The following is a 26,533-nucleotide window of genomic DNA, read 5'->3' on the forward strand; positions in this document are numbered from 1 at the left end:
TTTACCTATAAAAAATGTGTTTTCTATAGCAAATCTCTTTTATAACAGAAAATGTTTTAAATTGACTTTTATTTCCCTTCCGAATTTCGACAGTCACAGCTTGGTGATGCTGGAGGAAGACTTTACTGCACGTGAGCACAATATCATCATTGAGTTCCTCATTTCACTTTGGTATGCCTTGCTCTCGAATACGGACATAATTTGCTATTTGGTCGTGTTTATTAATCAGGTAATGCATGAAAGCTAATTTTCCAGTAATCCGAAATGAAAAAAGAATAATGAAAGTTTTCTTCCGATCTTAGTCCATATCACTTCACTGTGTGCTTAGCCTTGCTTAATTAAAAATAAGCACTCATACTCTAACTTACTCTCCTTTCTTCTGCTAACAGGTGGTTAATGCCAGCATCATTTCGCTGCCGCTGCCTTTAATGGTGTTCCTTTGGGGCACACTCTCATTGCCGCGCCCGACGAAAACATTCTGGGTCACACTCATCGCCTACACACAAGCGATTGTGCTCATCAAATGCATATTCCAGTACAAATTGATTTGGGCCAATTACATAAATCTACCGAACGAACCATTGGCGCCGGCAAAAATATTCGGCGTAGAATTGAATCCCAATTATGCAAGCTATGACTTGTTGCTGCTGTTGGTGTTGTTCTTCCACAGGTTGGTGTGACTTTATAGTCGCCTAAATACTTTTAACTTTTTAGCCTCCTAAATATATTTAACTAATTTTGAAATAATTTTAGATTCATCTTGAAGTCGCACGGCCTCTGGAAGTCGGAATATAAATTCCCTCGCGGCGTCGCAAAAATAGATTCGTAAGTTATCGAAATGATAAGCAATATTCTATATATTATAATATTTTAATTTTTCTAATATTTTATTTTAAGAGGTATGGCAATTTCATGGACTTTTTCAAAATTAAATCCAAATCCATTTCGCATGAATTGAAAATTACATTTATATTTTAATTTATATATATATATGCATGTGTATCCAGTGAGCGTTATAATTTCGCAAAAAGACTATGAGCTAATTCAAGCGGATAATGCCGTGCAACTTAGCAGAAGGTATTTTGTTTTAGTACTTAAACACTTTGGTGCCACAAACACAGCAAACGAAACAGAAAACAAAATTTTAATACCTAGGTGGCCTTTTATATTTCGTGATTAGAGAAAAAAAAATTATCATTGAAAATCGTTTCACTTTTTCCAAAATATTTCACATTACGAGGTTACATGGGTTTCTCCGGGTAAAAAAACAGCCTTTCTTCAAAATAATTTTTCTCAAATAAAAAATTAAATATTTTATTAGAATTTTTTATTGTTTTAAACATACACTATTTTGTTAAATTCTGAAATTTTTGGAAAAAAAATATTTTGAGCTCGGCCATTTTGACGCCATTTCCGGTGATCCTTCGGGAAAAAGATACGCCCACGTTGGCAGGATAACTCCTTACATTATCACCTAAAGTAAAAAATACGTGTTTTAATAAAAACCTTAACTTAGAACTTGAATGAAGGAACGAAACTGAAATTTACAAAAAAAAAAAAAATTCTGTGAAAATTACGCGAAATTTTTTTTTAAATAGTTGTAATCGAAAAAATCCTTCCTCCAAGTCTTTAAAATTTGTATCTCAAAGACATATGTAAAATTTCAAGAAGCTCGATTAAGTAGTTCTTGAATAATCTTGCCAACCGACTTCAAAAACACAGTTTCGAGAAAAACGCGTTTGAAATCGGCGCACTTAGCCTAGCGAGTTTCGAGCGCACAAGTTTTTTTAGTTTATTCACAATTTAATTTAATTTTTTGTCCGAGATGAATATTTTAAGTTACTGTAAACAATAGAAATAGCGCTTATATGTCAAAACGTTCTGAGTATGCCTACCATAAAAAATATCAAAATTTACAATAAAATTGTGAGTTTCCAGATTGCCACACTAGTGTTGCCAAATATCGAAATACAAAAGGCAACCTACGTATAAATTATAATTTATTGTAAGAGAATAGCAACAGATAAGTCAAGTTTAACAAGTTTGATAGAATATGAAAAAAGTTTAAAAACATATACTAAACAATCTTCAAAAATCGCAAAAAAATATTTTGAAATCAACCAGAGACATGGATAAGTATACTTTTCTCAAAACCTCTCTTTTGACCACATTTATAGGCTTCTTTCGTTTCGCGAACTTTGATATAAAAACATGTTTCTCTTTCTAAGTGTGATTCCGGACTGGCAAACAGCTGGAACTAACCTAACCAAAACCTATAAACCAGTGGAGAATTTATTTAATTTTGAGTATTATTATAAAAGCATTTCTATTTTTGTACTATAAATGGAATTTTAGAAAAAATAATTAGTACAGCATTCTCAAAAAAATAATCATTACTCACCTTACCATTTTTACACACCTGTTTACATAAATTTTTCAATGTAATAATATTTTTCTTACTCTTTTTGCATTTGTTTCCAACTCCTTGCACCCAACTATACTTTCCTAGGAGAGAGCAGCCCGAGAATACGGACGAGTTACAGTCTACTGTTAGCAGAGTAAACACGATAGAGTATCTGGAAGGAGAAGCTGGCAGTAATAACACGCCTGGCTCCGCCGATGGCGTCCGACGACGTAGTAAAAAAGAAAGACGCAGCGAGAATAATGAGGAAAATGGTGGCAATGAAAAGAAAGAGAACGGCAATGACAATAGAAAAGAAGGTGGTTCCGATACAGAGAATAACAAGCAAATTGTCAAGGCAACTGACGCAGATGAAGTGGATGCTAGAAGCGATAGGAGCAGTGTTGTGAGTTCGAATACTTATCAGCGTCGACTGAAACACCTAAAGTGCGTAACAATCACAAATAATTCATGTTTTTTGAAAACAATTAATTCTCTTTTACTTTTAGACGCGCCAAATACCTATCATCTGTACGGAAATTCTTCTCGAATTTACTCTCAAAATCGCGACTGCCAGCCGATGTGTATGCATTAATGTTCCTATGCGATTTTATCAATTTCTTCGTGCTGCTCTTTGGCTTTACAGCTTTTGGTGTAAGTAATATGTGATTTCAGAAGAAACAACTGGCGCGCTGTTGTTAACTCGGCTCTAATCGCGTAAGCGGTGTCTACGCCAATTAAGAAGAAGAAGAAGAATATGTGATTTGATGTTGGTGTTGTAGCGGCAGAAATCTGTCAACTTGACAATCCTTGGTCGGATAAATATCCGGCTCCGTTCCGGTTACACAGACTCGATCCCATTAATAGTAACAATATAGGCAAAACTTAAGCAAAGCTCAAGAGTTGAAATAATCCGGTTTTTGATGTACTATAAAATACAATGTATTTATACCCTGAACAAGATATACTAAGTTTGCCACAGTGGAGATTAATTTGTAGATTTTTTTATCTGAATCTTGCTGACGTCGCTCAAGAGCTCTCTCTCAGTGTAAAGTTTCGAGAGTCTATCTGCAAGGTCAGACCCCGAAGAACACTCACTTCGCCCATATCGGTTCCCGATGCTAGGTTTTTTGACGCATTAGTGACAGACTTGTAGGCTATGGTACTCACATTCATGAATTCATAATAGATATCTCCGCCGATCTGCATTGTGGCTCTTTTAGTCTGCAACCAGATTCTGCGTCAGGGATCTCGAAGGCCTGAACTAATTTCCAGGCTTTATTTTGCTTACAGGGTCTAGTGGGCTGCAATATCTGGTTCGGCTATAATGTTGTAGTCGTGATCCAGACCCTTGCCATTGACCTGGACGGGATTTCTTTTTTGTCCACTACTACCAGCCTTAATCCGAGTTATGCTTCCCCTAATGGAAACATTTTAATTGGCATTCGTGCAGAACGGTAAGGTACCCGGATCGCTTAGTAGCATCTTAAGCTCCAAAAAATTAGTTGAAACCAACAAATAATGCCAGTGATCGAGCCGTTCCCACAACAGTCGTGTTTATGTAAACGGAACCGAGTCGTATTTTTATCCCACCATTTTTATCTCGGCAGTATTCTTCAAAATTATTTCCGGAATGTTTGCTGTCACTATAACAATAAGAAATAGTGGTCAAAAAATTTTTTCCTTATTTATTTGACCGTCAGTGTATATAAAAAATAAATTATTATTTTAGTTTATTAACATATTATTAAATAACCTTTACCTTCTTTTGTCCTCTCACAGTCTCAACAATCAGACAGCGCTGGCGGCGTACAAACCTATTTGGAGGAGAATAAAGTGCCGATACCCTTCCTAATCATGTTGTTGGTGCAATTCATGCTGATCGTCATCGATCGCGCCTTGTACTTGCGTAAAGCGCTCTTGCACAAAATCATATTCCATTTCCTCTCCGTCATTGGCATACATATTTGGATGTTCTTCATTGTGCCCGCGGTAACGGAACGCAGCTTCTACTCGCTGGCGCCACCGATCATTTTCTACATCATCAAATGCTTCTACATACTGTTATCTTCATATCAAATCAAATGCGGTTATCCGAAACGTATCTTGGGCAACTTCCTAACCAAGAGTTTCTCGCTAATAAACATGTTATCCTTCAAAGTGTAAGTCTACATTCCATCTATACGCTTACAAATTTATTACGAGCATATTCAATTAATTACAGTTATATGGCGATACCGTTCTTATACGAGCTGCGCACAATACTCGACTGGGTCTGCACGGACAGCACAATGACGCTCTTCGATTGGCTGAAAATGGAGGACATATTTGCGGATATATATTTCATTAAGTGCAGTCGGCAAATGGAAACTGATTTCCCTGCCATACGCGCGACGAAGAAACCGATCTTAACAAAACTAATTATGGGTGGCCTCTTCATAATCGCCATTGTGATTGCGCTCTGGGGTCCTTTGTGCATCTTTGCGCTCGGCAATGCAGTGGGTCAGTCGAATACACCACTGCAGGTGAGCATTTCCATACGTATCGGCTCGTATGCGCCGATCTATCAAACGAATACACGCGATAATATTATCGCCTTCGACGAGGCTATGTACAGTGACATGAAAGGTGCCTATGACAAAGATCGTGCGGCGATAACATTCCTTAGCAGCTATGATGCAACTGATATTGCGGCCATCAAGCTGCCCGGCAATTCCCCATCGCTGTGGAATATCTCACCGCCGGATCGTATGCGTTTGCTGGAGGAGTTGAAGCAGAATGGCACAATTGTCGCTAGCTTTGCCTACTCGATTACACGCATACCGCCCGATAAGAGCTTGATGGGCACAGTTTCCGATGAGATCATCTTCCAGATGAACGAAACATTTGCTTGGCGTGAGGATCTGATCAATATGTTGGAGACAAATGGCACCTCGAAAGTGGTGCCGCTGCCCGATTTGGTGCCGAAGTTTGTGAAGGTAATTTTTTGCTGTGAAAATGTGCAGAGATGAAGGGTATTTTTAAATTTTCATAATTACAGATCTTAAATTCTGGTGATGTTAGCATCGTGCATCAACTAATGCCAGTTGGACAAAGTGAGTGCAAAAATAGTAAACATAGATGAGATATTTATCTAATACTATATTGGATTGCAAGTTACTGTTAGCTCTTATTATCAAATTTATCAAATTTTCTCAATATTTATTTTTCAACTTTCGCCAATTTCTTTGTCGAAATTGCAGCATATCGCCCGCTACTACTACGCATGCGCACAAGTTCTTCGGCGCGCATCTGGTGGGAGATCGCGGACTTTTGCGAAGATAAATTCCACGAGGATATATTGAAAAAATTGCCTTTGGATAAATGCAATTCTGGCATCGTTATATATACATTCAATGACAAGAAGTTCCCGTCTACATTCAGTTTTATAACGAAAGGCGGGTAAGTAAATAAAAAAAAAAACAGAAAAACGTTAACTTCGGTTCAACCGAAGCTATAATACCCTTCACAATTAAAAAAAATCTGATTTGGAGGTTGAATGGCTGAAAAAAGTTCAGTTTGCATGGCAGCTATAACCGATAATAGTCCAATCTTCAAATTTGCTCGTTGCGTTGCCTTAGAGAATAATCCATGTCATATTTCGTGAAAATATCTTGTAAAATAAAAAAAGTTTACCATACAAACACTAGATTCGGTTCGTTTGTATGGTAGTTATGCTATAGTGGTCCGATTACGGCGGTTCCCACAAATGAGCAACTTCTATAGGACAAAAAGGCGTATGTGTGATCGATATTTCAAGTAGCTGACTATATTTTTTTGGTAACATAATTTCGAAGATATTTACAAATTTGAAAATTTGTTTTGAAATACCTTAAATATATATTTTTTAATATATTTGACTTTCTGGAAGATATATAACTGTAAGTTTTTTGAATATATGTAATTATCTAGGGTATATTTGTATTTTTAAAAATCTCTTTGCATATTTCTATTATGAAAAGTCTCGAATACCCGACTTTACATAACATCAAAAAATGAAAATGAGCCCCCAAAACACTCACTCCTCACTTTAAGTTTAGTAAGTTTTAAGTTTTTCTTGCGAAAGTACACTCGATGCTATTACGTATGGAAGCTGAACACAATTTTTGACGGTTTTCTAGCATAAATCGCCCGATACTGCTGCAATTTCACGTATATTCGTGCAAAGATCATCAATTGTCGCTGGCTTATTGGCATAGACCATAGACAAATCGCACGATCAAGGCGGCAAATTGTCTGGGCCATTCACCAAACTTGGTTTTCAATAATTCGAATGTGACATTCGCTGTATGTATACGCTTAGTCTCACTGGCGCGGGACATTTTGTGTTTGTAATATGCCTGTGGATTCAAATTTTTCCACTAGACGCTCAATTGTTGATCTGACAGGACGATTATGACGACCATAAATTGGACGTACGTCAGTGAATCCGAATTTCAGTAGTAAATTTTTATAATATCGATCGTTGTTGGATCGTATCGTATTTCTATGATGAAAGGCATACCTTATTGAAGAAAAATGTCAAAAGAGCGTGAAAAAATATGCCGTCGTTTGCTTTCCCTATCGGCCTACTTTTGTGGCGTCCCTATTGAAAAACCTTTTACCACTGTTGCTGTTTTAGAGACATAAAATAATGTTGGGAACATATGATATTATTGTTGTTGTATTCCTGTCGTCCAACATTTTACAGATGCAGCACCAACTATAACATAATAGTGTTGGATAAGGGTGACCACTTCTAATAGGCTCGAACTCAAGCGTTGTGAATTATTTGCATTTAATTGAAAGATATCAGCCTTCAGGTTACTAAAAAACTTGTTGAGTAGAATGTAAAACCATACAATAAATTAAAATAGTAATTTGAGTGACGTTGAGGATTATTCTCTTTATGGTCGAATATTCAGACTTGCAGCGCAACAGTCATAAAAAGCCTTATAGTCACAAAAAGCTAGCTGACTTTATGTATATACATACATTTAATATATGTATATATTTTTAAATTTTTTTTTATTTTATTCTTCCTCTCCACAGCATTCTCGGCGTGTACACAACGTTTGTGATTGTTGCTTCACGCTTCTTCAAATCCTTCATCGGTGGGCAAAATCGCAAAATTATGTTCGAAGATATGCCTTATGTGGATAGAGTGTTACAATTGTGCCTTGATATCTATTTGGTAAGTCTTAAAATAAGTTCATATACCTGTATACATACATCTAAATATATACATATGTTTATGTACATATATACAATATAACTATGTATAAGTATAAAAATGCAATTACCCCTCGAATATTTAACAACAAACAAAAACCTTTCATTTACCTCCCCCCAAAAGGTGAGAGAAGCGCTTGAATTTGCGCTTGAAGAGGATCTATTCGCCAAATTAATCTTCCTATATCGCTCGCCGGAGACGATGATAAAGTGGACGCGCCCCAAAGAGGAGGCCGACGATGAAACCGACTCGGAGTCGATGCGCAGTCGCGCCAGTGGACGTGCGCCTAGATAAAATGTAGACAAATGTTAAACGCACTGATTTTCTCACTTAACAAACAAAACTCGAAAATATTTTACACACCATTTACATACGTACATATGCATAAGTATTACAATACTTAATTCCACATTTCGCTACACAATCAAAAGATAACAATTTTGTCGTTTTTTAAGCATATTCAAACACTTTTTTCCCCGTTAATAGCATATCGAACTGTTTGTTGGCACAGCTAGTGCGTTTTTATAAAGATTTTTATCTTTACAAGATTATAGTGTTTCCCAAAAAGAATATTGCAAAGAATTTAGTTAATTTTTGAGCCAACATTTTTTTTATAAAAATACCCTAATTAGTTTTGGGGTTATATAAAATGGTATTTGACTAACATTAATTATATGAATTGTTAGCGGAAGCCCAGTAAAAAGTCTTAAGTTGAGATTCTTGAGTTCAAAAACAAAAATTTTGATTGGAAATTGAATTATTGTCATATATTCTAGCTATTAACCCTTTAGCAAACACAGCACTTTTGAAAAACTCTCAAAGAATTGAAATTCTAATATTAGTACATTCTTCAAAATTAGTTTATTGCTTATGTGTTTAAGTAAATTTTCGCTGTAAATGGCGGCTTTTCTATATTAAAGTGGTCTTTAAGTACCGTAGTGTGCTTTAGAGAGTTAAGGAAGTTTAAAAATATTTTTAAATTAATAATTAATTTAATTTAAATTTAAAATTATTTTTTTATTAATATTTAAATTAATTTTTAGTTAATTTTTCAATCATGAATATTGTAACCCCTTATGTCTATATTTAAGCATAAACCAGAGAATAATACTGAGCTCCGTTCTAAAATCTTTATTGAGAATTCTTAAAATTGTTGAAAATGTTAGTCACATAATTGCTGCTATTAACTTATAATTATTTTATATAAAAAAAAAATAATTAAAAATAAAAAAATTATTTCTATTTTTTTTTAATTTTGGGAAACATTATACAAAAGCGTTTTCGAGTTCATGTTTTTTTTGTTTTTTGATTCTTGTGGTTAAGCATTACCTACAGTTGCATTCATAAACTCAGACCCCAATATACGCACACACGCACATACATACATGCATACATGAAAATACCCCAAAAGAACTGCCGTTAATTAATGTTGTAAACTATTTTTTATTACAAAAACCAAAAACAAAAACAAAAACTGGATAATAAGCTAAGTAATGAAAAAGCTCTGCTGGAGTAGAAAGAAGCGGGTGGGTAGGCGGGGGCATATTTTGTAATTGTAAGCGAAAAGCAACAGAAACATATTAATTTTGATGTTCGTATTTAGAATAGCGTTTACCGTTTCGCAATAATAAAATCGAACAAATGAAATAAATAAATAAATAAAACAAAAATAGAAACAACAATAACAATTCGAAATAAAGCGAATATACTGCTTAACTAGACGTACAACGTGCGTAGTATAACTGTGTATAAGCTACAACAATAGTAAAAAACACAATAGTAACGAAGCAAGAACCAAAAGTAACCTATAACAATTTAACTTAAAACTATTATTAATGAAACAACAACAACAAAAACATAATATTAAGAAGTCATATTCAGGGATCTTTAGCATTTTATACTGAATTTATGTTTTTAGTTTTCTAAATGCTTAATAGAAATACGAAAATAAAAGCAAAATGAAACAACAACAACAACAGTACAGTAATAACTAAACGAATTGATTAGTGTTAAGAAAAAAATTATTCAGAATAAAAACTAAAACAAAAATTTATTTTTTAATTTTAAATAAAAACAGGCACAGAAAATTGCGTTCACACGCATGCACTGGCAATTTTGTGTAATTTATGAATGATTTATTTTTTTATTTTATTAATATTTTTCATATCTTTTATAAATAAAATTTTTTATTATTTTGGTTTTTATTGTTTTTAAACTTAAACTTATTGCAAAAACATATTTATTTTTATTTTTATTGTCTTTTTTAATTTTTTGTTTCGAATTTTTCGAATTTAAAATAATGAAAACCATTTTGTTTCGCCAACTGCAACAACAAATGACATGGCCATCTACATAAGATAATTGTTTTATATGTATATACATATATGTACATAGTATATGTATGTATTTTTTGTTTTTAAATTTTATTGTTTTTTTAGATTTTTTTGGAATTATTGTTTTTTTGTTAATTTTTTTATATTCTTTTTTTGTAATTTATACAATAATACAATAAAAAACATTTTGTTTTCGTTAATTAAGAACAACTTGTGCGCCGCGTGTAAATGCAAATTATTTTTGCTAACTTTAAAAACTCTTAAGTAAGATTCACCACTAAACACAAAAGATTTTTATATCTTAACGCCAACAAAAAATTTTTTTTTGGGTTGATGTTTTTTATTAACCTCTTTTAAATACAATTATTTTTATATTTATAGATTTCTATAGTACATAAATCTTTTAATCATATACTGAATTTATTTATTTTATTTTTAGTAAATTTTTTTTCTATTTTCTTTTCTTAATATATATTTTCACAATGTGCATATTTTTATTCATTCCCTCTTTTTTATATACAATACTTGATCAAGTTACATACAGCAAAAATTTAAATTGTGGGTAGTTAAAACAATTCAAAAAAAAAAAATTTTCTTTGTGCAGCATAAAAAAATCGTTTTTTTATTTTCATTTTTTTTAATTTTTTAATTTTTATTTTTTTTATTTATTTTTTATTTTTATTTTTTTTAATATTTTTTTTTTGTATTTAGTGAAGTAGTAAATGACAATATTTATAAATGTTTATAAATTTTAATTTAAATTTTTTAATTTGCTTACAAAAAAATATAAAAATTACTAAGACAAACTAAAAGAAGTTTAAAATTAAAAAATTAAAAAATAAATACAAAAAATATAATCAAAAGAAACAAAAAAATTACTTAAAAAAATTTAAACTTTATTTTTATATAAAAAATTAAAAATTTAGAAATAAAATAATAAACAAAATAAAATTTATTTTTAAATCTATCTCATATTTTTTTGCTTTCTTTATTTAAATTTTTTGTTTATTATTTTAATTATATTTAATTTAAGTTATGCTTTTCTGTTTTTTTATTTTTAATTTTTGGTTTTTATGAAGATTAAAAATTAAGAAAATAAGACAATAAACAGAATATGTTTTCTTATAATTTTAAAAACCAATCATATTCTAATATAATTTAATCATAAAATCCAAAAATTAAAGAAAAATAAAAAAATGAATAAATTAAATTTTATAAAATTATATACCAAATAATAAACAGAAAATATAAAATATTAACAAAAAAATCGTATATAAATTGATAGCAAAAAAAGTTTTGTTCCTTAGTTTTTAATTTTTATATAAAAAAAAATAATTTTCTTTAATTAATTTGTTTTTTGTTTCTTTTGATTATATTTTTTATTTAATATCTTAATTTTTGACTTCTTTGTACCTTAGTGATTTATTATATTTTTTTATTACCCTAATAAATGACAATATTTAGAAGTTTTTATAGTCTCCACTTATTTTTTTAACTTATTTTCTTTAAACTTATTTTTCTTTTAACTTATTTTCTTTAAACATTCAAATCTTCAATATTTAGAAGTATTGAGTAATACGTTTATTAACCTTTTTTATATTCATTTCTTAAAATTTTTTTGCAATTTAATATAATTACTTATTATTATTTTTAATGCTTTTTTTAATTAATTATTTATTTTTATTTATAATTATATTTTAATATATTTATTGCTATTATTTTTTTACAAAAAATCTCAAATTTGTCCAACTAGCTTAACATTTTTGTCATACTTAGAAATGTAAAAGATCAGCTGATGCTTAATTTTTCGTCAGTAAATAAAATATTATTTATAAAAGAGTAAACAAAAGTAAGTCGAGTGAATTTAACGCAAACATTTTTGAAAAACGCAACAAATTTCGAAAACCGCAAAAAATTTTAACTATTAATTTTTGCGAAACCTATAAATTAGAAAACAATTGGAATTGAAAAACGCTGACATGGTCAATGTTTAAAATACCAGTTTGCTAATTAGCATTATTAATTAATAAAATTAATATTTTAAATTTATGTATTTCTAATATTAATTTTAAATTTTTTCAAAGTATGTTATAATAAATTTTAGCAAGATAATAATAATAATAGGCTTTTGCATACTATAATTACGAAATTACAATAATAACACTAACTTAATGTTAATGCTCGAATATTTGCCTTAAATTTATGCTAAAGCGTGTTTTTTGAATAATTGATAGAATTTGGGGAAAACTTTGCTAGAATAATAAAAAGTTTGACTTTGCAGAATTTGATCCATGTGATTTTCGTAGCTTAATTATAGGTACTTAGTAAGTTTGCCAAATTGCACTAAATTAGCGGAGTCTAGGCGCGTTGATAATATTATATATAAAACTGTATGTACACGTGTGCTTAATGCGATGTCATTTATTTTAAACGTTTGCTTGAAAAAAAAAATTTAAAAATAAATTTTATGGTAGGTCAACTTAATTGAAGCTCGTAAAAATATTATAAAATCTCTAAAAATCCTTAAAATATTTTGAAATCTCCATATACAAAATTTTTAAACTTTTTTTTTTAAATAAAAAAAATAAATAAAAAATTCAATTAATTATCTAATTATAATTTGTTTGTGTCTGCTAAGAGCGTATAAGCAATTTTTTCTTTTTTATTCAAATTCAAAATTTCTCCATTTTCTTTAAACTCATATCAGTTTCTCCTTATATACATAGTATTTGTTGCTTTGACCTTCGAAAATTCGTAAAAAGAATGAAATAGGCGTATACACATATTTGTACATACATATATTTTTGTAAACACCTTTGAAACTCGTAATATCATCCAAAACATACATATGTATTTAGTTATATATACTATTATATGCCTATTGTGCTTTATATGCATATGTCTTGAATAGTTTATAAAAATAAGTATATATGTACACACATATGTACAAACATACATAAAGCTATGCGCATATTTATATCAAACTTATTTACGCATAATTATTTAGTAAGCTGAAATTTAGATATATCAACCAGGCAAGCAAAGCTACGCATACATACAAACATTCATAACCGCACTTCTATGTATGCATAAATACGTTTCGCTTAAACTATTTTACATACAGTAAAACAAAAAAAAAACATTTTTTATACACACTACAAAAAAAAATAATTATAAAAGCGAAAAAATAATAGAAAAAAAGAAAACTAACAAAAAATAAAATAAAATAAAAATTAGCATAAACTAAATTTATTATAAGTTGCGGTGTAATTTAAATTTTTATACTAAATACAAAAACACTCAATACTGAAAAACAAATATAACCAACCTAGATGCAAAGTAAAAGAACTAGTAAAGTGAAAACACAAGTAATGTACCTACTTTCAAGCGATATTTACGTGTACTAATCAGAATTTATTGCGTAAATGTGTATGTAACAACAATACTTACTAACTAACAACTTACATACATACACAAATACATACATACTACTCAGTGTAGTGGAAAGGAAAGATTTTTATTGTATTTTTGAAATTATCATTGCAATGCAAAACGAATAAAAATAAATGTGTAAAAGAACGTGTTCTATTTGCTCTACGGTAATTCTAATTCAATTCGATTATCTTAGCTTCACTAAGCAGAGCTCTGTCATACGGCACTTAAATCAACCTGGTCGATGCACGCTAACTAGGGTTACCAAGATTTAAATAATTAATTCTTGGACCACACCCCCTACGGACGAACATCCTTCAAAAGGTAAGTAGTTGCCTTTCTTATTATTCACCCTTTCATTTGACACTTGAACCAACCCAATCGGTTGCCGTTGGCCGGAGTTATAGCCATTTAAAATATTTAGACGCTCCGAACAAGCCCCCCCTCTCGCGGGGTATGAGCGGAAAGTGTTCCATAAGTTCCGCTATGCCTCACGCTTTCATATGACACTTGAACCAACCCGATCGGTCGCCGCAGACCGGAGTTATAGCCATTTAAAATATTTAGACGCTCCGAACAAGCCCCCCCTCTGGCGGGGTATGAGCGGAAAGTGTTCCATAAGTTTCGCTATGCCTCACGCTTTCATATGACACTTGAATCAACTCGATCGGTCGCCGCAGACCGGAGTTATAAGCATGTAAAATATTTAAACGCTCCGAACAAGCCCCCTCTCTGGCGGGGTATGAGCGGAAAGTGTTTCATAAGTTCCGCTATGCTTCACGCTTTCATATGACACTTGAACCAACCCGATCGGTCGCCGCGGACCGGAGTTATAGCCATTTAAAATATTTAAACGCTCCGAACAAGCCCCCCCTCTGGCGCGGTATGAGCGGAAAGTGTTCCATAAGTTTCGCTATGCCTCACGCTTTCATATGACACTTGAATCAACTCGATCGGTCGCCGCAGACCGGAGTTATAAGCATGTAAAATATTTAAACGCTCCGAACAAGCCCCCTCTCTGGCGGGGTATGAGCGGAAAGTGTTCCATAAGTTCCGCTATGCTTCACGCTTTCATATGACACTTGAACCAACCCGATCGGTCGCCGCAGACCGGAGTTATAGCCATTTAAAATATTTAGACGCTCCGAACAAGCCCCCCCTCTGGCGGGGTATGAGCGGAAAGTGTTCCATAAGTTCCGCTATGCTTCACGCTTTCATATGACACTTGAACCAACCCGATCGGTCGCCGCGGACCGGAGTTATAGCCATTTAAAATATTTAAACGCTCCGAACAAGCCCCCCCTCTCGCGGGGTATGAGCGGAAAGTGTTCCATAAGTTCCGCTATGCCTCACGCTTTCATATGACACTTGAATCAACTCGATCGGTCGCCGCAGACCGGAGTTATAAGCATGTAAAATATTTAAACGCTCCGAACAAGCCCCCCCTCTGGCGGGGTATGAGCGGAAAGTGTTCCATAAGCTCCGCTATGCCTCACGCTTTCATATGACATTTGAATCAACCCGATCGGTCGCCGATGGCCAGAGTTATAAGCATTTAAAATATTTAGACGCTCCGAACAAGCCCCCCCTCTGGCGGGGTATGAGCGGAAAGTGTTCCATAAGTTTCGCTATGCCTCACGCTTTCATATGACACTTGAACCAACCCGATCGGTCGCCGCGGACCGGAGCTATAGCCATTTAAAATATTTAAACGCTCCGAACAAGCCCCCCCTCTGGCGGGGTGCGAGCAGAAAGCGTTCCATAAGCTCCCCTATGCCTCACGCTTTCATATGACACTTCAATCATCCAGATCGGTCGCCGCAGACCGGAGTTATAGCCATTTAAAATATTTAAACGCTCCGAACAAGCCCCCCCTCTGGCGGGGTATGAGCGGAAAGTGTTCCATAAGCTCCGCTATGCTTCACGCTTTCATATGACACTTGAACCAACCCGATCGGTCGCCGCGGACCGGAGCTATAGCCATTTAAAATATTTAAACGCTCCGAACAAGCCCCCCCTCTGGCGGGGTGTGAGCGGAAAGTGTTCCATAAGTTCCGCTATGCCTCACGCTTTCATATGACACTTGAACTAACCCGATCGGTCGCCGCGGACCGGAGTTATAGCCATTTAAAATATTTAGACGCTCCGAAACAAGCCCCCTCCCTCTGGCGGGGTATGAGCGGAAAGTGTTCCATAAGCTCCGCTATGCTTCACGCTTTCATATGACACTTGAACCAACCCGATCGGTCGCCGCGGACCGGAGCTATAGCCATTTAAAATATTTAAACGCTCCGAACAAGCCCCCCCTCTGGCGGGGTGCGAGCAGAAAGCGTTCCATAAGCTCCGCTATGCTTCACGCTTTCATATGACACCTCAATCATCCAGATCGGCCCACGCACGGCGAAGCTACGCCGAAACAAATGTACCATGCGCCGGCTGGGCTACCAGGCGAACAGGAAAAACAGAAGGACGACAAAAAATTGGCGCAGCCACTTGCTGTACGATTTTGGGCGCCTAGTACCTCACCAGGCAAAATGCAGGAAAATTGCAGATTTTGTGATTTCAATTTTCTGAGTGCGTGAGTGTGGGTGAGTGTGTGTAAATATTTTAAATGCTTATAACTCCGGTCTGCGGCGACCGATCTGGATGATTGAAGTGTCATATGAAAGCGTGAGGCATAGCGGAGCTCATGGAACGCTTTCCGCCCCTACCCCTCCACAGGGGGGGCTTGTTAGGAACGTTTGAATATTTTAGTTGGCTGTAACTCTGGTCTGCGGCGACCGATCGAGTTGATTCAAGTGTCATATGAAAGCGTGAGGCATAGCGGAGCTAATGGAACGCTTTCTGCTCGCACCCCTACAAAGGGGGGGCTTTTTCGAAGCGTTTAAGTATTGTGTGCTCATGTGTTCTTTGTATTTATTAGTGGCTTGCGTATATGTGCATATTTTAATGAATATTGTGCCGAATTGACTGAGTTTTTTCGCGAAATTCGGGTTTTAAAGTATTTTAAATAATTTTTTTTGTAATTTATATACATTTTACATAGTTCTTAGACATACTTACGTGCATGAAAAGTATATATTTTCTTATGTATTTCATGCGTAAAAACGGCGTGAATTGGTGAGTTTTTCGTGAATTTTCGGCTGTTAAGAGAGATTTTTTTGGGTTCAAATGCTATTTTGTACTTACCAATTGTTTATAAATTCCATTTATAATAAAAATAATGTTTTATATATTGTTTTTAATTAACATTTTTAATAAAATAAAATCATTTTTAAGAGCTTAAATTAAATCAATTCAATTATGCATTATATTTCTGTGGTTTTAATAAACATTTTTTTTGAAAAGTTTATAAAAATAGTAGAGGTGAGTATAGCGAGCAATTTATAATAAAACAACATTTTAAATTATTGATTTTTATAACTTTTTTTTATTAAAAATTTCGATCAAAATGAAGAATATCATCTTTTAACGCTCTCCAACTTGCTTTTGAGACTCCGCATAAGTTTAGCAGTTGCGTGTATTCATACAGTTGAAGTACAGTACTACGGGGACTGGGTCTCGTTATACCCTGAGTTCTTACTCATTCATGAAAACTCTTTTTGTGAGCAAATACAATATTTATACCCTGCTTATGAATATTAAAAATGTTATACAATTTCTGAAAATAAAAATCAAAAGCCTTTTTCGGCGTCCTATCAATCATTTTCTCGACTTTAAAGCAGGTTTACCTATTTTTAAACCATTTTTTAATGCTTTTTTGGATAAATAAACAAAAAATAAATCTAAGGCTGCATGATACATTTATATCTCCCAAATAATACACATAGTAAATTAAAGATAAAATAATAGAATATGAGTTGTACCGTTTCAACGATAGTCGAGCCCTAAGAAGAACCACTGCCACTACAATCCTCCATGTTTTCGGTTGACTGACTTCACGACGTTTTGACTTATCAGAACTTAGCAAAGTTATTCTTGGGCAACCAAACTATAGCAAATGGAGAAAATCAAACTATTGCCACGCACAGGTATTTTTAAAAGTATTTAAGAAGCTATAACACTAAAACAAATTAATCTAGAAACCCAAAAATTTTGATCTAGCAAAAACCGGTTTTAATTATAAAAAAAATTATTAAATAAAACAACAAAGATATGGGTATCAAACTAAAGGGATTTAGGACAGCTATTAATTGAAAATATGTTTAGAGGGGTGTTGCCACCTGTTTAATTTTTTTTAACAAGTTATAGTATATGATATACTCGTATGGGTATCAACTTGAGGAGGCTTCCGCAACATTTAAATTAAAACAGAAAAGGCAAGTGCTGCCATATGTGTTAAAATTTCAGGTCAAGAAAGCTTACATTTGAAAATATTTTGTACTTAGAGTTACCAACTGTTTAAAAATGGAATTATTCGGTAAAATTGATAAAACAAAGATAAGTACATATATATACATATGTATGTATATAGTTATGAAGTGATTACCAGAAACTTGGCCTTGAAAATATTTTTCGAGTAGAGTTGCCACCTTTTTATACAATTTTAATAAAGTAATAATAAGATGAAGAAGCGAATCGACTTTGTTGTTGAAAATATTTTAGAAACAAACTAGAACTGAAACTGTTTTTTAAGAGAGTTGCCAACTGTTTAAAAATTTTGTAAAAAAAAACCTTAAGCTGAAAAAATATGCCGATATATGTAGGTATCTATCTAAAGAGGTTTCAGAAAGCTTTCACTTGAATTTATTTATTTTTAAAGTTACCACCTTTAAAAACAATTTTAAGTAAAAAGCAATAAGCTGAAAAAAATACCGATATGGGTATCAAACTGAAGTGGTTTCAAAAAGCTTAGAGATTTAAATATTTTTTAAGTGGAGTTGTCAACGGTTTAAAAATTTTAAGAAAAATTTCAAAAGAGAAGGAAACATTATGACATGGGTATCAAATTAAAGAGGTTTCAGAAAATTTACACTAGAAAATATTTTTGAGTTGAGTTGCCAACTGCATAAAAAAATGTTAAAAGGTATAAGCGGAAAAATATGCCGATATGGGTATCAAACTGAAATGGTTTCAAAAACCTTAAAATTGAAAATATTTTTTGGTTAGAGTTACCAACTTTTTAAAAAAGTTATAAGTAAGAAAGGGTATACGGTGAAAAATATGACGATATGGGCATCCAACTAAAGTAGTTACAGAAAGCTTAGAGTTAAAATATTTTTTGTGTAGAGTTGCCAACTGTCTAAAAAATTTAAAAAAAAGTATAAGCTGAAAAATATGCCGATATGGGTATGAAATTAAAGATTTTTCAGAAAGCTCACACTTAAAAATATTTTTTGAGTAGAGTTGCCAACTGTCTAAAAAATGTAAAAAAGTATAAGCTGAAAAATATGTCGATATGGGTATCAAACTAAAGAACTCTCAAACAGTTTTGAGTTTTTCATTAATAAAATTGAAACATATAATAATATAATATATAATAATAGGCATAATAATGAAGAGTTGGGACTAATTGAGCAAATGAATTATGTAATTCATTTATAGGTATTCAATATTAATATTACGTATACTAAGTGTCGATGGCGATGTGCACCGGGTCAAGGGCTACGGCTAAGTTGCTCATTATGCCTGTCATTACCACTAATGTTGATGCCATAAAACTTAATTTGTCACTACAAATATATTTGTGAATTTTACTAATATTTCTCAGTGACGACTTCTCAATTTTTATTACGTTACGACGCTATAGACAACGCACAATGGATAAATTGTTTATTTTTTGCGCACAGTTTTACTATCGAATGGTGAGATTTTTAAACATCACATATTTCACTTACAACAACACTACAAAACGGTTGGAGCAACGAAATCGCAATCCACTCAAACGACGTTTACTGCGACGCATATTGTTGTTGATTATCCTCACGTATTCATCGATATTAGCGTTAATACCCGTCATACTTTTGCTAAACCTGTCTTATTATGCTCGGAAATGCTCAATGTATGATTATGCCACCATCTTTTACAACGTACTATTTTACGTTTCCGTTATCGCTAACATCGTCGTCATCATATATCAACTGCACACGATGAGTATGAGCAAAGCCTTGCTGAAATTGTTCAACAAATTATTTGTAATTCAGGAAAAGGTCGCCGTGCTGACGTTACGAAGTATTGAAATTGAGTTTTATATGAAATGTTTACTTTTATTCAAATTCATATTGATTATTTGGATTGTAATATTGACTGCTTGTCACTACCGTTTCTTGCTGAGCGATCTCTTCGGCTATCCGCTATTCGAGCTCGTTTATGTTGGCAATCACATGTGGCTACTGAACTTACTGAAAATCTCTCAGCTTTTGAATGGTTTTGTGCGGCGGCATAGCGAGCAACTACAACAACAAACACAATGCTCGACAAAATGTAAGGATGTGGCGGAGCCCTTGTGTCGCGCATTGAATTTGAATATACAGACCAATGAGTTGCTTGGATGCTTTCTGGAACGTTTCAATTGGTTTGTGAAGCTCGCCATTTTGAGCCAACTACAGCTGATTAGGCTATACAATAACTTGCTGACTTGTGTTGTTACCGGGTGTAATAACTGTGGAAAGAGTCTACCGAATGCCGCTCTGCATCTACTCAATATACTCCTACTGGCCATAGTAAACGACTCCTTGCAGGCGGAAGAAGAAAACTGTCGTGAAATGCTGACCATAATTGTCGGGAAGCTGGCGAAGCGTGGCAGTGTGTGTAACGACTGCCAGGAATTACTGCGTCTGGTGAGCCAATATAATATTTGGAAGGTAGTTTTATATTAATTGTTTGAGTTTTAGATCGATGCACACTTCTGCACCAAACATATAAGAAGTAATAACATTGAAATTTTCGAAGGATTTTGTTGGTCGAAGAATTACATGTTCATACTTTTACATAGCTTGATGCTAATCGCAATTAATATGACACAATTTCAGCTGTACACATTAGAAACATTTGACTGTAGTCTTACTAAATATGAGGGTTTTTAAATAACACTAGTTTTTGTTTTTAGAGAATTTGGCTTTCAGCGCTTATTCAGTTATCTTTCTCAGGAGCTAAATGCTTAAAAAACATCGTATGGAATTGAATTATATATCCTTGGACGGATAAAAATCCGCGTCCGTTCCGTTTACGTAGACCCGACTGTCGTGATAATATGGTAAAAAGTAATACAACTTTAGCTTGGAGCAAGTATGCAGCTTTGTTGATAGGGAGTAACTATGGACCTCAAGCTGAATTTCAATCTTCATGCATCTTCCATGGATCTTAAAGCCAAAGCCGCTCTTAGTTTTGTTAAATGTTGGTCTAAAGAATTTAGGGATCCGCTTACTGCAAAAATCCTTTTTACTTCTTTGGTGAGGCTTATACTAGAGTAAGCTTCTGGCACTCTAGTAATCAAGTCCACTCGGAAAAATTAGAGTCCGTTCAAAAACAATTTTTACTGTTTGCCTTAAATCATTTTCATTGGGATTCCAGGTTAAATCTCCCCCATATCTACCTAAATTTATGAATGGATCAGTCGGTAGTCCATCTCTGTTGTCTGATATTAATTTTAACGTTCCCGATCCCGATCCTGATATCTACGGTTCCGACAAATGAGAAGAAGCTGGCGCAAAAAAGGGAAAATAAAAAATTTCAAAACGTTATCTCGAAAACTCAAGCACTTCACGTATATACAGACGGACAGATAGACGAACGTGGCTCAGCTCAGCTCGTCACTGTGATCATTTAATATAATTATATAAAATAATAATAGTATATACAAGATTTGTCCGGAAAGTAATAGGACTGAGTCGATTTAAAAAATTAATTGAACCAATCAGTTAGAGTCGAGCATCTTAATGACCTTTGCTGCAACTTCCAATCGGCTGCGATGTTTTATCGTACCCGATTGACTCTTCGTTTGAGCCTCTTGAGGACTTCCACGTAAAACTTGGCGTTGACGGTTTGTCCATGAGGAAGACAACGAGCGTCGTTTTCACTTTGGATTTGCTCATTCATCAGCGATCTCTTCCCGACCCTCCAAAAAGGTCTGGTGCCACCGAAACACACCACTTCTTGCTAAAGCAACATCTGGCTAAGCCTGCTTGATCATATCATAGGTCTCTGTCGCAGATTTCCCAAGTTTCACACTGAATTTAATCGCGTACCTCTGCTCTAGCGAACGCTGCCTTTTCGGCTTGCACCACTCACAGAAACACGTCGCGCGAAAATGTTTGACTTGACTCCCCATGTGCTCGGAGCCGCTGACCAGCCGCTTGTTCGTTAGCTAGGAACGCCCTCTACCGAATCCAGTCCGAAGTACGGTCGCGGCGGAAGAAAATCAGTCCTACTACTTTTCAGACAAATCCTGTACATCCCTGTGTAGGGCGCCAGCGATTTTCCTGAGAATTTCAGTAAAGTTTTATAAAATTTGGAGCACTTTTACGTGGGCGATCATTAAACGAGCTAGATGTTGCCAGAGTCAAATAATTACCATAAATTCGGTTCATAGGAGTACCGTTATTAGTTAAATGAAACCTAACAGTTCATTTGGCATTACAAAATAAAAGTTAAACTTTAATAGTATTAAATAACGAAATTGTAAACACAGGTCAATCGGTCCCTAACCTCGCCTAATAACGAATATAAATACATATATTGATTTCTAATGCATACATACACATACAGATATGTAAATTATTTAACAAAATATATGTTTTGAACTAACAAGCATTGCGTCTCTTGCATCTTAATGACCTTTGATATAATGCGGGTAAAGCAGAAACTTAGAAGAACTTGTAGAAACCAACGAAACAGATAAATAGTGTGTTGCAATCGGCGGCCTTGCAATTATGCCGCCGCATATAGTATGCATGTAGGTGTGTATGTGGGCGAGTGAAAAAGCCACAATGTTCATGAACTGCTTGCACATCAGCTGCTGATGCAATTTCACACCTCCAAGCCACCCGCCGAACAAGTCAAGCGTGAAAACGGTGAAAAGGCTTCCACAGCCAATCGATAGCGGACAGACATCACACAATATTTACAGTAAATGCATTTCTATAATTGTTGTTGTGGTTGTTTGTGTTTTTGTTAGAACACTGTACAGAAGTACAAGAAAAGCTTTGCAACAATGTATTCAAGCACATAATGGGAGTGGAGGTTATCGGTAACGACATGTGTTCAACGAACTTTTGTTTGGGAAACATTTTAAAATGGCGAAAAGTTGCATATTTTGAAGGGGGAGTTATTTCTGGTGCTTTTTTAATTAATTTAGAATTTTACGGCATTGAATTTGGCGCAATAAAATAATCACTTATAAACATAAAGCTATCGAGCGGTTGAAAAAACCCTTTGAAATATAAACGATCCCAAACCACGAGATTAGGAACAAAAAGCAAACGGGGTTGGTCCAAATTTTAATAAGAATAGAACAAAAAAGCCTAGAGCAGAAAATATTTTTTGGGTAGAGTTAACAACTATTTAAAAAAAATCAGTAAAAACGATATAAATTGAAAGTATATGCCGATATCCATTATCACACTAAAGTAGTTGCATAAAGCTTAGAGTTAAATAATTTCTTGAGTAGAGTTGCCAACTGTTTAAGAAACTTTAAGTGAAAAGTAATAAGGTACAAAAATATGCGGATATGGGATCACACTAAAGAGGATAAATTAAGCTTAGAACTGAATTTTTTTGTTTGGTGGTGTTGCCAACTTTTCAAAAAAGTTTTAAGTGAAAAGTAATAAGGTAAAAAAATATGCCAATATGGGATCACATTAAGAGGTTAAATTAAGCTTAGGATTGAAAATATTTTTGGGTAGAGTTGCCAACTATTTAATGTAAAAAAGTAAAAACGATATAAGGTGAAAAAAATGCCGTAATGAGCATCAAACTAAAGTAGTTGCAGAAAGCTTAGAGTTAAAATATTTATTGAGTAGAGTTGCCAACTGTTTAAAAAACTTCAAGTGAAAGGGAATAAGGTAAAAAATATGCCGGCGTGGGTATCACACTTAAGAGGTTAAATAAAGCTTAGAATTGAAAATATTTTTGGGTAGAGTTGCCAACTTTTTAAAAAACTTTAAGTAAAAAGGGTATAATGTGAAAAAATATGGCGATATGGGTATCAAATTAAACTAGTTGCAGAAAGCTTTGAGATTAAATATTTTTTGAGTAGGGTTACCAAATGTTTTAATAAAAAACAGGTTACACCAAAAGTTAATTAGAATAGAACAAATTTTTTGTAATATGGTTTTAAAGATTTAAAGAATATCTTACTAAATTAGTGAAATGGATTTTTTTTTTATAGAAAAGAGTAGCCGTCTACTCTCTACATGGCGAAACTTATACTAAATATGCGGTGCAATTTTGTAAAAGGAAGAGATTATTATTTTGTCGTAGATAAAATGGAACCAAGGTTTTTGAGACTTTCAAACAGAATAAGAATCATATATGTATGTATGTATATATATATTTTTTTCGAATGGCCCAGTATAGTCTAGCAAATTGTGAATTTGGATTTCCAAACTAAAAAAAAAGAATTTAAATCACAATTTATATAGGAGTCTTTCAAAAAGTAAAATGTCATGAACCAATCTAACGTTTCAAATAAAAGAACCGTGAGATTTTGCAAATTTCATGCGTTTTTTTTAAAAATTTCAAAAATCATGCAAAATTTCAAAAATCATGCAAAACTCACAAAAATTGTGTCGACTCTTTCACTTAAGCAAAGCATCATTTTTCTTATTGAAAGGGTTTTTGCATTACAAAAGAAACTCAGCAATTAGTTTATGTGCCACACATTAGACAATCGCATAAAACGGTGCGCTTGGCCTCGCTGCACTTTTAGTGCATTTTCAACATTCGAACAACGAGCACTGCGGCGCTGTGCAGAAAACGCATTTTTTAAGCATTAAATTACAAACATAATAGAAAGCAAGCCACATAATGCCCACAAAATCGGTGCACAAGTGGATGTCGGACGAAATGGCGCGTCTATCGACGAAGTTCGCACGCTACAAGCCCAGCTGCAATGGCTACAACCGCATACAGCCGGTGCTGCTGTCGCGCAGCGTCACCCAGATGCTGAACAATCCATTGCCGGTGGAGGATCAAATCGGCAGCACCATGACGGCGGCGAGTCAACAGCAGCCGCAACAGAAACAGCAGCAAGCACACGGGCGTCCCAAAGGTGTATTGAGTCGCTCGGAAGCCGAATGGGAGGAGGTCTATCCGACCGTGCAGTTTGGGCGTAGTGAACATTGTGAGGCAGATGGCAAGAAGACGGAACGAAAATTCGCTTACTATCGCAACTGTTCGACAAGGATAATTTAGGTTCGAAAAGGATAAGCTACATATGCATTTATATGCATACATATGTGTACATACATACATATGTAATAGAGCAATGCGTTTTTAGCACTGCCGCTTTTCATTGTGCATGATATTTGCGCGTAAATATTTAGTATTAGTTTTTACAATGTAGAGATTTTGCAAAAAGAATTCATTTATATTTAAATGTTGAAAATTGCTGTGTTAATTTTAAAAAGGAAAAAAACATATATTAAAAATAAAAGAAATTTCATAAGTTTAGTATTATGAAATAAATAATGATAATTTCAAAATGGAGATATTTCAAAATTTTTGGTCGGTATTTCAAAAAAAGTTCAACAGTCGAGTCTACGTAACCCGAACGGACCGATTTTTGATTCGGCCAAGGACTGCCAACTCGGCAGCATTCTTTAAAATTTTTTCAGAAATGTTTCTTGCCGCTACAGCAACAAAACAACAGAGGAAAACATGGATGGTGCCTATATATTGAGTAGTCGAAAAAGTCTTTTCGTATTTCCGATCAAACTTCATCTTATTTTTTTATGTTTATACTAATAAATATATAAAAAATATGTACCACTTTTTGCTGTTTTTCCGCTACAGACATTATTGCATCAGTGTAAAACTTTCCCCTGTGCAAATCGAAATTTCCAGAACGGAAGCGAACGAACTGATACACAAATTTCATTGGTGGCTTGTGTGGCATTCTTCCCTTTTTTAAACAAAATTTCAAAATATAGCGAATTTCTTCATTATTTTTACTAATTTTTGAACAGCTGTAACTTTTTTTTTAAATTTCCCAAATTTAATTTTTTTTGGTTAAATAAAGCTTAAAATCTCACCTTTCCAACACTATATGGTATGACACAATGTGATTAGTATCATTGGAGATATACGACTGCAACAACAACTATTGACAAAATACGAAAATATTTTTTCGACTACCCAATATTTACTTTTTTCGTAACTTCTATTCTTTATTATATTTTCAATTAGCTAAATTTCGAAATTTAAAGGCTAACATTTCAATCTTGGGTAAACAAAACGAAAAAATGGAAATGGAAAAAGTTAATTTAACTCTTAACTATGGCTCTCTTTCTCGAAAAAAATTTGGTTGGTCCAATACTTATTCGAATACTGTACAGTTTGATATTATAATTGGGATACGAAATCTTTTTTATAGTGGTCCGATCTCAACAATATGATGGGAGATTATAGCGATGACTTGGGTAGTAATATATGCCAAATTCGGTGACGATGACCTATCAAATAAAAAAGTTTTCCATACAGGAACCTGAATTTGGGCGGTCAGTTTGTATGACAGCTATATGCTTTAGTCATTCGATATCGGGGATTCCGACAAATATGCAGCGTTTTGGTGAAAAAGAGCATGTGAAAAATTTCAGATCGATATCTCAAACATTGAGGACCTAGTTAGCATGTATACAGACGGACAGATACCAGATAAACAGGCAGGCAGATTTACTAAATCGACTTAGCTAATCACGCTAATCATTTATATACATATGTCGTCACCTAAAATACAAAACATCGTATCAAAAAAATTGAAAATCGTTCAGATATTATAACCATTTTATAAACAAAACTTAAATTTTGTTTCAATATGAGTGGTTGGTATTATATCGTTTTTCGTTCGCCTGTAAACTTATGAAAAGTGATGTTACATTATTTTGCATTTTAGGTGACGATATATTTTATAGGGTCTGCTACGATTCCTTTTGGGTATTACAAACGTCGTCAAAAAAC

General features: G+C 33.6%; 2 protein-coding genes across 8 annotated transcripts in view; both read left to right on the forward strand.

The window, feature by feature from the left end:
• The window catches only part of LOC120767326 (piezo-type mechanosensitive ion channel component), a 90,731-nt gene extending 81,026 nt beyond the window's left edge, over nt 1–9,705 (forward strand). For all 7 annotated transcript variants that reach the window (XM_040093260.1, XM_040093261.1, XM_040093262.1 and 4 more), the window contains 11 exons: nt 94–229; nt 390–670; nt 754–825; nt 2,510–2,848; nt 2,911–3,055; nt 4,184–4,563; nt 4,626–5,379; nt 5,442–5,496; nt 5,644–5,842; nt 7,472–7,613; nt 7,776–9,705. In XM_040093260.1, coding sequence (XP_039949194.1) covers nt 94–229; nt 390–670; nt 754–825; nt 2,510–2,848; nt 2,911–3,055; nt 4,184–4,563; nt 4,626–5,379; nt 5,442–5,496; nt 5,644–5,842; nt 7,472–7,613; nt 7,776–7,946 — 2,674 coding nt within the window. In that variant the 3' untranslated portion in view covers nt 7,947–9,705. The remainder of the gene's footprint in view (nt 1–93; nt 230–389; nt 671–753; nt 826–2,509; nt 2,849–2,910; nt 3,056–4,183; nt 4,564–4,625; nt 5,380–5,441; nt 5,497–5,643; nt 5,843–7,471; nt 7,614–7,775) is intronic.
• Nucleotides 9,706–24,290: 14,585 nt separating this feature from the next.
• LOC120768500 lies at nt 24,291–24,981 on the forward strand. Its single transcript, XM_040095224.1, has one exon. The coding sequence runs from the start codon at nt 24,383–24,385 to the stop codon at nt 24,767–24,769; it is 387 nt and encodes a 128-aa protein (XP_039951158.1). The 5' UTR covers nt 24,291–24,382; the 3' UTR covers nt 24,770–24,981.
• Nucleotides 24,982–26,533: the final 1,552 nt, after the last annotated feature.

The sequence above is a fragment of the Bactrocera tryoni genome, chromosome 2, assembly GCF_016617805.1.
Source record: "Bactrocera tryoni isolate S06 chromosome 2, CSIRO_BtryS06_freeze2, whole genome shotgun sequence".
NCBI lineage: Eukaryota > Metazoa > Arthropoda > Insecta > Diptera > Tephritidae > Bactrocera > Bactrocera tryoni.